Genomic DNA, 11766 nt, shown 5'->3' on the forward strand with positions numbered 1-11766 from the left:
GCCGCCCCGCTGTCCCTTCGGCCCCCGGGGTGTTTCCTTCTGCCTGAAGAACGCCGTCTTCGTGCTTAGTGGGGTCTGCCGGTGACGGACCGCGGTCTGTTCCAGTCTGTCTGAAGGCATTCGCTCATCTCGAAGCGCCTCCCCTGACCTCTCGAGGGACGGTATTTGCCGAGACAGATTTCTGGGCCGCCCGGGCCGACCGCCCTTCCGTGGTGTCACTTTCCTGACGCAGTTGCTCCTGGGCTTCTGATGGGAGAGGAGCCGCCAGCCTGCTCGCTGCTCCTTGAAAAACAAAGGCGCTGGGCAGCCCGCTCCGCAGAGGTCGTGCTGCTTTGTGTTGTCTTCGGCGGCCTGTGCCCTGATGTGTCTGGCGCCGTGTCGTCGTCCTCCTTGGCACTAGTGTGACGGGACTCCTCAGGTGGTGCTCGGCCCCGTTCTTTCCTCTCCGGAGGGCCCCAGTCGTTTGTGGTTGTGGCAGTGCCACTTCCTGTTTGTTTTTTAACTTCTTTGTCCCGTTCTGCTGTCTCTTAATACTTCGAACGCTTCTAGACCAGCGACGTCCCGTAGAAACGTAATTCACACCAGGAACGAAAGTTAATGTTTTTTGGCAGCCACATTGAAACAGAGAAGCAAGTGAAGTTGATTTGTAACACACTTTAATTCAATGTAGCGTATCATTTCAATGTAGCGTATCATGTGATCAGCATTAAAAACAGTAGTGAGGTTTTTACTTTTTGGGGGTACTAGGTATTCAAAATGTGGTGTTTTATACTGAAAGACCATTTTGTTTTGGCCCAGCTGCACGGCGGGAGCTCGGTGGGCTGTGGGCCTTGGGCCGTGGGCCGCTGTCCCGGGCGTTGGGCAGCGATCTGTGGTATGCCAGGTTCTGTCCTGGGTGAAGGACTTTTATTTTAAATTTTAAAAAGTTAATCGTTCACGCCATCCACGAAGCGGCCCCCGGTTACCCCAGCAGCCCCCCGGCACTGCACACAGCCGTTACAGCAGCGCTGACTGCGTGCCCTGCGCTGTACGCTGCGTCCGTGACCGTCGTGGCCGCGCGTTGGTACTTTGTCCCTTCGCCCCTCGCCCCTCCCCTCTGGCGGTCGCGGTCGGATCTCTGTATCTGTGAGTCAGCTACGAGGCTGCTGTTCTCGAGTTTTTGCAAAAGTAGCGTCTTTCCCAGTTACCGGTGTGGGCCGGCTTTAAACAGATGACACGTAGCATCGTGAAGGACACCTGGAATTTTTATTCAGAAAGCGCACGTGACCTAAGTAACGAAACCTACCAAGCGCCCCTTCGGAGCGGGTCCTTCTGGTGCTGTCCCTAGCGCGTCGCGCTGGCAACGGGACCAGTGCGAGGGTGACCCGCTGGGTCCTGGACGCGTAGCCTGTCTCAGGCCCTTGCGCCCGGGCCACCACCTCCAGTAACCTCTCCTTCCCGCAGCCGCGTGCTCATTTCCACCGACGTCTGGGCCCGGGGGCTGGACGTCCCTCAGGTGTCCCTCATCATCAACTATGACCTGCCCAACAACAGAGAGCTGTACATCCACAGGTACGGGCACGCGCCTCTCCCCGGGTCCCCGTGGTGGCGGGTGCGCTGCGATCTTTACTGCACTGACACGCGTGGCTGTGCTTTATCCCGAAGGATCGGCCGGTCGGGCCGGTACGGCCGGAAGGGCGTGGCCATCAACTTCGTAAAGAACGATGACATCCGCATCCTGCGGGACATCGAGCAGTACTACTCCACGCAGATCGACGAGATGCCCATGAACGGTGGGTGGCGCGGGCTCTGCCCGCGGGGGGTCTCTCCGGGCCTCTCGCCACGCTGGCGCGTCCCCCTTTCGTCTGTGGTGTCCTTGACACGTGTCTCCCTCCGCTTTCAGTTGCCGACCTGATCTGAGGCGCCCGCCGGGGTCCCGCAGCCACGGGGGCCGTTCCGGGCCGGTCCTCGTTCCTGGAGTCATGTGGACTCTCCTCACAGAGTCCCCGCAGTTGGAGTCATGTGGATTCTCCTCACAGAGTGCTGGTGGTGGTAGAGGTTCTTCCTTTTCTTACTTATGTGTAAATAGCGCTTTGCTTTATGTGTTTTTCATTAAACGCTTGAAACTCTTCCGTTGAACTTCCTGACCCACTTCTTAAGGCGTTCCTTGCTTCTCTGGCGACCTGCTGTATAACCCGAGCGGGCCATTCCTCTGACCGTTAAAATGCTAAAGTGGCAGTGGGAGAACAGCCTGGCCTCTGCCCGCCCCAAATTGGTTGGGATGATAATCGAAATTTCCAGGGTGGTGGGGGCTTGGAAATAGTTTTTAAGTTCATCAGGTGATTCTAATTTAAAGCACCTGAAATTATATAGTTGACGGAAGGCATTTTCTCTGAATTCCCAACAAAGAGCGACATATGGGACTCCGATATAGCGTGCTTAGGGCAGTGTCTTAGCCATGGCGCAGGGGGTGACGCCACAGCCCCGGCCACAGCAGTCAGCGCCGTCTCCAGCCAGGAAGGCGGTGGGCGCGAGGGGAGAGCGCTGCCTGGCCTGATCGCACGCCGGGCGGATGGGAAGGAGGGATGTGGGACTTGGAGGAGCAGGCCGTGCACACTTAGCTCCGGGGTGGCCTTGTGTGTGGGCCCAGGCCCAGGCCCAGGCCCCGGCCAGGAGCTCGGGTGTATCACTGGAAAGAAGGATTCATTGCCAGCAAGACTTAATCTGGGTCAGTGAGTATACCACGTCTTGGGGGAGGAAGGAGGGTTGCACAGGGGACATTGTCGGTGACTCGGGGAAGAGATGGCAGGAAGCAAAGATCGCAGTTAAAAAAAATACAGATAGTCACACAAATGTTCAGCGTTGCTGGTGATTCAGAAGTGTCAAGGTGGGGGAGACCTTTCCGCTGGTGGCTGACGTGACAGCTGCAGACTTTCTGGAAAGCAGCCTGGCTCTTGGGCGGTGTCCTGTCCCGCCGTCATACCTGTCACAGGATTGGGATTAGAAGGGGATCCACTTTCAACTGTTTCCAATTTAAAGATATTTTTGCTTGACTATAAAACTACGTCTTCATTATAGGAAAATTTGTAAAACAGAAAAATAAGAGTATGAAAATCACCTGTGTTGTGGGAGAACAGCTCCGCCATGGCACCCATGTCACCTGGCCTACCTTCTCCGGGGTCACGCAGGCAAAGGCTGGAACTGCAGCTGCCCCGTGGAACCTGAGGTCTGTGCGCGCACGTCCCTCAGGCTGTAAAGGCTGCTTAAACCACAAGTAACGACACAGAAGTAAAGTGCGTGACAAACCGCAGTGTGAGAAAAGGCAGTGGGTTTACGCGGCCCCGGTGCTCGTGCCGCGTATGAAGTGGGATCCTGTTACTTGAAGGTAGAGCGTGACCATTCAAGATGGCGTAAACCTTAGTTTTTAGGTATAAACCCTAAAGAAACAACAAAGCGAAACAAGCATCAGAGCCAGCACGGGAGCTGAAGCGGAGTCCTCGACGGTACTTAGAAGGGCCGAAGGGGACAAAACTGGTGAGGACGAGGAACAGCGAGATGGCGGCTTCCGAACAAGCACCCCGGTGATCCCCGCAGACGTGACTCGTCTGTTACCTCAGAAACCAGGAAGAGAGCGGGCAGGACCCCCGCAAGCGGAAGGGAATGACGGGCAGTAAGTGGAATGACAGACAAAGTGAAACTCGAAGTTGGTTCTGGGAAAACGTCATGCATTGTGCCATCTCCTTTCTACGAAACGCCCAAACGGGTACATCGACAGGGACGAAAGTGGGTGAGTGGTCTCCAGGGGCCGGGGAATGGGGAGTGACCGCTCATGGGGGCAGAGTGTTTTTGGGGGGCGAAAATGTTCCGGATTACAGAACATCGTGATGGTTGCCCAATTCTGCGGCTGCACTAAAAACTCAACTGCGTTTTAAAATGAATCGTGTGGTACGGCGACTACGCCAATTACAAGTCAGGTGGGGAATCTAGCATCCTCTACAATTACACTGAAGAACAAAACGGCCGAGCAAGGGGGGAAAGGAAATTGTCAATCAAAAGTAAAAGTTGTTAGACTGGATTACGAAACAAGACCCAACCGTTTACAAGAAACGAAGGCACAAGTAAAAGTGAAAGGCGGAGAGAGACGCGCTGCGGTGACGCCGAGCAACACGAACCCGCAGGGGCTGCGTGGTGCTGCTCCGTGGATGTCACGGCAGGGGACATTGGCGGGGCGAGGGAGGCCTCCCAAGGGTGTGACCACCCTGAACGTCTGCACCTGACGGCTTCGAAAAGCAGAGGTCCAGGAGCCCGACCCGAGAACCGCCAGGGGAACAGGCAGGTCCGCAGTAGGAACGGGAGCTCGCGGTCACCCCCCAGGACGTGGCTCCATCTCGTCGCTTCCCGCCACATCACTGCGTTCCGGCCTGGGCCACAGGCAAGGAAAGGGAGCGAAGGCATCCTGAGAGGAAGGGACAGCGTCTCGCTCCCCGGGGACGGACTGCATGGAGGTCCCGAGGGATCCACAGCAAAGCTGCTGGAACTGACCACCGAGTTCAGGAAAGGCAGCAGCACGCAAGGTCAGCACTCAGAGTCGCCTGTCCTCCCACGGCGCAGTGGGCACTGGAACAGGACGTTTTAAAAAACACATTTACAGTGGCATCAAATGTGTGAAATACGTGGGGCTACATCTAACAAAATCGTAAGCTCCGTGCATCAAAAACCACAAAACATGGCTGAGAGAAACAAAAGATGTAAAAAAAAAAAATGAGAGTTCACAGACCGGAGGAGTCGGTTTTGCTAAGATGGTTCTCCCCACGTCGACTTACAGGTCCAGCACGGTCCTAGTCAACACCAGGAGACACTTTTCTGCTTCAAATCGACAAGCTATTTCTAAAATTTACATGGAAATACAAAGGATCTAGCGTACCCAAAACTACTTGGGACACATGGGCACAGCAGGAGGACTTCGCTGCCTGGTGTCGGGAATGTTTCAGAGCTGTGGCCCCAGAGACGCCACCAGCAAGAGGACAGAGCGCGCCGTGGGACACAGGAGTCCGGAAACAGACCGCTGGTCCACGGGGGACGCATCTTCGGCAAAGGTGAGGCCGTTCCGCGGGGAAAGCATGAGTTCTAACAGATGCTGCGGAACAGCTGGGTAGCCGTGTGCAGCAAAGGAAGCAGCCTTGACCTTGACTTCAGATACACGAACTGACGCGAAACGTAAGACCTGAAATGACCAAGCTTAAAACGGGAGAAACGGCTGTCACTTTGCATTTGGCAGAGATTCAAGAGTAAAGTAAAACGGCAAACCACGGACTGGGAGGAAATACTTGCAAAACACCTGGCAAAGGAGTTGCAACTGAAACGTGTCGAGAACTTGCACGTGGTGGGTGGAATGATGGCCCCCAAAGGTGCCCACGTGCTAATCCCTGGGAGCTGTGAGGTCACATTAAATGGCAGGAGGGACTTTGCAGGTGGAATTAAAGATCTGCGATGAGACGATGCTGGATTATCCAGGCGGGCCCGTCTCATCACGAGCCCGCAGGAAGTCAAGAATCTTCCTGGCTGCGGTCGTGTGGTCTTCGGGACTTGCCGTGTGCTCCCCGCTCGGCGGTGTGGCGGAGAAAGGGCAGGAGAGGTGCTCGGGTGTGAGGAGGGCGTAGCCCCCGTTGCGGGGTTTGGAGGTGACGATCCGGAGCAGCCGCTAGAAGCCGAGAGGGATGTCTGGCTGGAGTCGCCAGGGCAACGGGCGGAAGTGACTTCCACCAACCACCTGCGTGAGAAACATTCTGAGGCGCCCAGGAGGGGAGCAGCCCTGCCGATGCCCAGCTTTAGCCCAGTGAGACCCACGTCGACCTTCTGACCACAGAACTGTGACCAAATAAATTTGCTGACGCATCTCCCACCTGCCCCGAGAATGCTCGCCGGCAGCGCCTGCGGCTGCGGCGTTTGCCCCGATAATGCTCGCGGGCCACCGTCCTAACCTCACCCCCAAAGTTTGCCACGAAATATCTCGTTTATTCTTTTCTCATCGCTCTAGTATGGCGACTGAAAACAACTGACTTCTGTAGCATCCTGTTTTCAGTAGTGGCGTCTCCATTTGCACAGTTGAGTAATTCTCGATCGCCGAGCATGTCGAATCCCAGCACTGGCAGCAAGCTCATTTTTCTAAGCGGGAAAGGGTTAATGAAAAGCCACTGAGCTGTGATTCATGCCGTCCATAGAAAACCAGCGTATTTTATAACTCAGTAATAAGCAGTCCAAGTGAAAAATGGGGAAAGGGTTTGCACAGACACCTCACCAGCGGTTTATGGGTGACAAACAAGTCTCTGCAGGGATGCTCCACATTGTTAGTCACGGGGGACACGCAAAGCAGGACCATGGTGAGACCCACACACTGGAGTGGCGGAGGCTGGAGCAGACACGCCACGCGTGTTGGCCGGGAGCGGGGCAGCCACGGTTCTCACCTTGCCGGCCGGCAAGCAGCATGGTGCGACCGCGTGGCGGTCTGGCAGCTTCTTAAAACATTCACCACCACCCCCTGCATCTCGCCTGACCATGTCACCCTCGCCATCTGCCCAAGAGAAACAAACACGTCTATCCAGAGACATGGCCAGGATTGCGCTCCACAGCTTTATTCACAGTAGCTGAGTCCAAAACAACCGTGACGTCCATTTAAAGTTGACAAATTGTGGCCTATCCCTACAATGGAAAACTATTTAGCAGCGAGAAGGGACGAGGTGTTGACACATACGTGATGCTCGGTAATTATGCTGAGTAACGTTAGAGACAAAACCCACAAGCAGCAGTGGTCGCCCAGGGACTGGGGTGTGGGGGACACAGCCCAGTGCGGGGCACACGTCCCACCAGATGCCTGACACCAGCAGGCCCAGCTGGACGTTCCCCGGGCCCCTCAGAGGTGGGGATACTGGGACGTGAGGCGATGTGCGGGCGAGGGCACAGGTCACACACGCCCTGCCTGGCATGCGTGGGGGCTACTGAGGTGGAGTGGCCGCTGTGCCATGGCCCTGGGGCACACCCTCCACACCCCGAAAGCCACAAAGATGAGCAGAAGCTTGACTGCAGCAAACACTCCTTTTATTAAAAATAAATGCACTTAGGATTAAAGGTCTGCGTGGCCCTAAGAACCCCAAGCCCCCGGGCCCGCTCTTGGACTGGCGGACAGTGCCATCTGCTGGTGGGGCGGCTGCCCAGAAAGCACCCAGCACGGCCTGTCATCCGGTCAGAGCAGCAGAGCCACCTGGGACAGGGACTACATCCCCATTGCACGGGCAGGCGGCTGGTGGCAGCTGACCCTGACACCCATTCCAGTGACGAGCCACAGAGAGTAAGCCTCCCGTGTGACATTCCAAACCCTCAGGAGCCTGACCCAACTTGGGATCTGGGCCGAGCGACTGCTGTGGCCCAGCACCCCAGCGCTGGAGGGAGACTCAGGGGCGAGCCTGGGCATTCATGGAAGGTAGCGTGACTTTGAGGCCCACGCGCTGCCCAGGTGCACAGGCGTGGGGGGCCGCTGGGAACTGGCGCTCCGTGAGCCGCGGCCTCCGTTAAGACCAGCTGATGAGGAACTGCTCTCCCAGTGCCAGCGAGACAGGAATGGCCAGGGTCTGGAAACAAGGAGAGAAAATCGGCCTCTAAACCACGGCCAGCACAGGCGAGACCCCAAGCGCTCAGCAGACAGGGGTCGCCAGGACCCCGGGCTCCGCCCGCCCCCTTGGCCATCCCCGGGGGACGAGCCCTCAAGCCCTGTCTGTGGCATCTCTTGCCTGGCTGTCGGGGTTGTAGGTGAAGTTGGAGACAGGAACGCCATTGGACACAACCTGCTGGGGGGCCGTGGCCACCCCCAGGACAGTCACCTTCCTCAGCTGCAGGCCAGCCCCCTCACCGGTCACGTGCACCAGCTCGTTGACGATGGTGTTCTGGCCAGAGCAGAGAGACCCGGGGCTGTCAGCGGACAGCCCGGGCAGGTGGCCACCTGGATGGCGCCTCTGGACAGCCGAGGGCAAAGGGCAGGCCGGGACCACGCCACCGCCTAAGCCGTGAGATGCTGGCAGGGTGCACGGGACTCTGGCCAGCGCCCTTGGCCCTCAGGCCCTTCTCCCCCGGGGCGGGGGGGCAGAGATGGCTTTCACTTGGGTTGACCCTCCAGAGACAAGTAGTCATCCCGAGGACCCTAGGCCTGGCTGCCCTCACCAGATCAGGGCAGTTGCCTCTGAGACAGCCCCTAGCCCCCCGCCCCAGGACTCACGTTCCTGGCCAGGAAGACGAGCTGCGTGTAGGCCCCGCGCTCCAGCGCCCCCAGGCTCTCCCCGTCGTCCCAGAAGAGCTCCCCTCGGGCCTCCCCGCTCCCAGTCAGGGCCACGGCAAGGGCCATGGGCTGCTTACGGGACTCCGTGGTGGAGAGGCCGGGGCCCTGCGAAGGGGGTGGCAAACGTCACTGCTGCCAGCCTGGTGGCGGCTCCCACAGCAAGGGCAGGAAGAACACGAGGCGGGACAGCCCCATGCTGCCAGGAATGAGGATCGGCAAGAGAGCCCACAGCCTGGACACCCGTGGGGACCGCCTTTTCTGAGGCGGTCACCCTAGAGGACGTAGGAGACCACAGACATTTGCAGACGGCTTCCTGCAAAGCACCGGCGTTGCAGGCTCCCCTCTGCAAGGCCCAGCCACGAGTCAGGGCCGGCTGTGTCCTGAGGTCCCTCTCTGGACCCATTCATCCCCCACCCCCAGACACCATCATCTCTGCCTGGGGCCCTGGGAACCCCAACCAAACGGAGGCCCCGGCAGCGCCACCGGAGCTGGGCAAAGGGGCTCGGGCGTCCAGGCTGGGTACCTGCAGGGGGATGATGTGCCCAGCCCGCAGGTGGAGGTTGATGGTGTCCAGTGGGGCTGACAGTGTCACCCACTGACCCTTGCTGTGGACGGCAGACTTGAGGGGTGCTGGAGGTGGAGGCGGGAGGCTGCCAAGGGCCTCTACTGGCACCTGGAGGGGACAGCACGTCATGGCGAGTCCTGGGCAGTGCCAAGGCCCCGTGCTGGCACTGGGAGCCGGGGGCCCCACGTGGAGGCCGGCTGAGGGCAGCCGGGTGTGACCTCAGGGGCACAGCACAGCCCAACCACCTCGTGGGAACAGAGAGGCCCCAGGTCTGAGGACACTGGGGGGCAGGATTGGAGTCCCGGCTCAGCCTGTGGCAGTGGGGCCCGGGGCCCGGGACCCTGGAGAGTTACGCGCTCGGGACTCAGCTGCCTCATCTGGACACGGTTTCCGCGAGGGCCGCGCGGGCCGACGCACGTGCAACACCCAGGCGAGGCCCTCAAGCTGCTGGGACGCGACGGCACGTGCGTCCTCCTCACCACCTTGTCCACCCTGACAGGACGGGCGGGAGGGGCCCCTTCCGTCCCCCAGTCCTGCTGGGTGTCAGGGTCCCCAGACTCACCGTCTGCAGGTCGTACCACGTGCCGGAGGGGAAGTAGCCGGTCACCTCCACCTTCCCGGCCTCGAGCACTGGGGTAACGAGCAGAGCCTCTCCCCACAGGAGCTGGCGGTCCACGGTCCAGGTGCTGGGGTCCTCGGGAAACCTTCACACGAGGTTGGAGTGGGGAGGCGTGTGGGCCTGGAGACCTGAGGTCAGGGCGCCCAGGGTCCCCGCAGGGACGGGGTGCAGGGGCCACGCGCCCGCGCTGTGCCCCCGCTGCTCGTCCACTGGCTCCCAGCGCGGGGCTGGCCGACTGTGGCGGGTCCGACGCCAGGGACCGCGTCATTCGCCGTTTCCTCGTTAACGCCTTCTCTGATCTCTGCACCCCGCTATCCGCCTTCTCTGATCTCTGCACCCCGCTATCCGCCTTCTCTGATCTCTGCACCCCGCTATCTGCGTTCGGGGCGGTCAGTGTTTCTGTGTTCGGAGAAGTGTTTCTTTCTTTCCTAAGTTAAACCTCCTCCTCTTAGCTCTTCGGTTTTAGGGCTCAGGACCCGCCCCCCTACACCCCCCTCCAGAGCAACGCCGCCTTCCCGTGTTCGCTCTGGCATTGTCTACAGCTGCATTCGGGGCGTTTAACTCACCGGATCCACCTGGAACTTCGGTTCGTGTGTTGAGAGGGGAAGATAAACCGATTTTTCAAATAGGTAGCGAATCACGTTACTACGTGAGGACCCTTTTGCCTGCGGAGGTGTGGTGGACCTTACGTGTGACTGAGACCTGTTTCAGGGTGTCTGTCGCTTTTCTTTTGAGGCCCTTTTCCGTTAACCAGCCCCAGGCGGACTGAATCGAAAGTTTTATAACCTGCTTTACCACCTGGTACACCTGGTCCATACTCAGCATTCTTCAGCCCAGATTTTTCCGGACTTTGAACATCCCAAGCCCTTGAGCTGGAATCTAAGGGGTGGGAACTGGGGGTGCAGAGGGTACCCCAGTGGGGAGGGCCCAGGTTTTGGTTTGTCTCCCTGATTCCTTGCTGGGTCCCAGGTGGGGCCCCCTGGGCCACCGCCCGTCCTCCCCATCCCGACCCGGGCACTCACTCTAGGAAGAGGGGCCGGGCCACGGTCTCGCCCCTGGCGTGGGCCCCGAGGAAGATGCGGCAGCAGCGCGTAGCGCAGGGCCAAGGCCTTCCTCATGGCCTGCTGGGCCGCCTCGCTGAACCGATACGGCTCCTGTGGCTGCGCGGGAGGCAGAGGTGTCGCAGGGGGCCCCTGGGCCCCTCCCTGGGAGACGGGCGCCTGGCGGGTTGGCCCACGGGGAAGGGGATCCCGGGCCAGCACCGCCAGCTGCCCCGCCTACCTGGCTGTGCAGGTCGTTGTGGTTCCGCATGAAGGGGTAGAAGGCCCCCAGCTGCGTCCAGCGCACGCACAGCTCCTCCGAGGTGTCGCCCAGGAAGCCGCAGACGTCGGCCCCGACCAGGGGCACCCCCAGCAGGTTGAAGAGCAGGATTTCTGCAGGGCGGAGTCAGATGGGGCCAGGCCAGCTCAGGGCCTAGGACAGGCGTGTCTGCTGAGCTGGCCTCTGCAGCGCCGACTGGTGGACAGACTGCTGCCTAACACCCGGCCTGGGCGCAGCACACTAGCCCGTTAGGGTTGAACGTGTCCCCCAAAAGGTAACACGCAAGCCCTTTGGGCGTCCTTGCAGATGCCATCAAGTTAAGATGAGGTCACAGGCCCTGATCCAGTCTGACTAGTGACCTTCTAAGATGACGAAGATGCCCAGGGACAGAGATCAGAATGAGGCGGCCCCAAGCCAAGGAGGGCCGGAAGCCACCAGAAGCCGAAGAGGCAGGAAGGATTTCCCCAAGGTGTCAGACAGCGGGGCCACCAGCAGGTGACTCAGACTTCCAGCCTCCGGACTGCAGGAGGCGTCTCTGTTGTTCCGAGCCCCCCACCTGGGTGCGTGGAACTTCCTTAGAGCAGAGGGGTCCGCAAGTCCCTGAGCTGCTGGAGAGTCAGGCTGCAGGTCGCCTCCGCCTGGGGCCCTGGGGACTCGCATCTGGTTGCAGCGGGCCCTGGGGGCTGCACGACCTCTGCCTGGTAACGGTCAGTCGCACCAGAACTAGAGCTGGGGGAGGTCGTCAGGCCAGCAGCACCCCGCTCTGCAGGAGGCGTCGGAGACTGCCTCGAGGGCACAGCAGAGCCCAGGCACGTGGGCAGAGCCTGCTTCTGGGAGGAAGGCGGGCCTTCGCGGCAGGACTTCCCAGGACTGCCCTGTGGCCGGGGGTCTGCAGCGCACCCCACACAGGAGCCAGGCTGCGACTGTCATGGTGCCTCCGGGCCCAGGTGGGGTGGA

At 59.8% G+C, this 11766-nt stretch overlaps 2 protein-coding genes across 3 annotated transcripts in view; one reads left to right on the forward strand and one right to left on the reverse strand.

Annotated features, from left to right (window-relative positions):
* Positions 1-2118, forward strand: part of EIF4A3 (eukaryotic translation initiation factor 4A3) — a 12827-nt gene extending 10709 nt beyond the window's left edge. For both annotated transcript variants that reach the window (XM_025047204.1, XM_006912166.3), the window contains exons 10-12: positions 1444-1551; positions 1645-1772; positions 1883-2118. In XM_025047204.1, coding sequence (XP_024902972.1) covers positions 1444-1551; positions 1645-1772; positions 1883-1899 — 253 coding nt within the window. In that variant the 3' untranslated portion in view covers positions 1900-2118. The remainder of the gene's footprint in view (positions 1-1443; positions 1552-1644; positions 1773-1882) is intronic.
* A 4939-nt stretch (positions 2119-7057) lies between these two features.
* The window catches only part of GAA (glucosidase alpha, acid), a 13339-nt gene continuing 8630 nt past the window's right edge, over positions 7058-11766 (reverse strand). Inside the window, 8 exon segments of the mRNA XM_006912167.3 lie at positions 7058-7604; positions 7764-7916; positions 8246-8410; positions 8829-8978; positions 9433-9574; positions 10512-10565; positions 10567-10649; positions 10771-10922. Coding sequence (XP_006912229.2) covers positions 7545-7604; positions 7764-7916; positions 8246-8410; positions 8829-8978; positions 9433-9574; positions 10512-10565; positions 10567-10649; positions 10771-10922 — 959 coding nt within the window. The 3' untranslated portion in view covers positions 7058-7544.

This window comes from Pteropus alecto, unplaced genomic scaffold (genome assembly GCF_000325575.1).
Source record: "Pteropus alecto unplaced genomic scaffold, ASM32557v1 scaffold134, whole genome shotgun sequence".
Taxonomy (NCBI): Eukaryota; Metazoa; Chordata; class Mammalia; order Chiroptera; family Pteropodidae; genus Pteropus; species Pteropus alecto.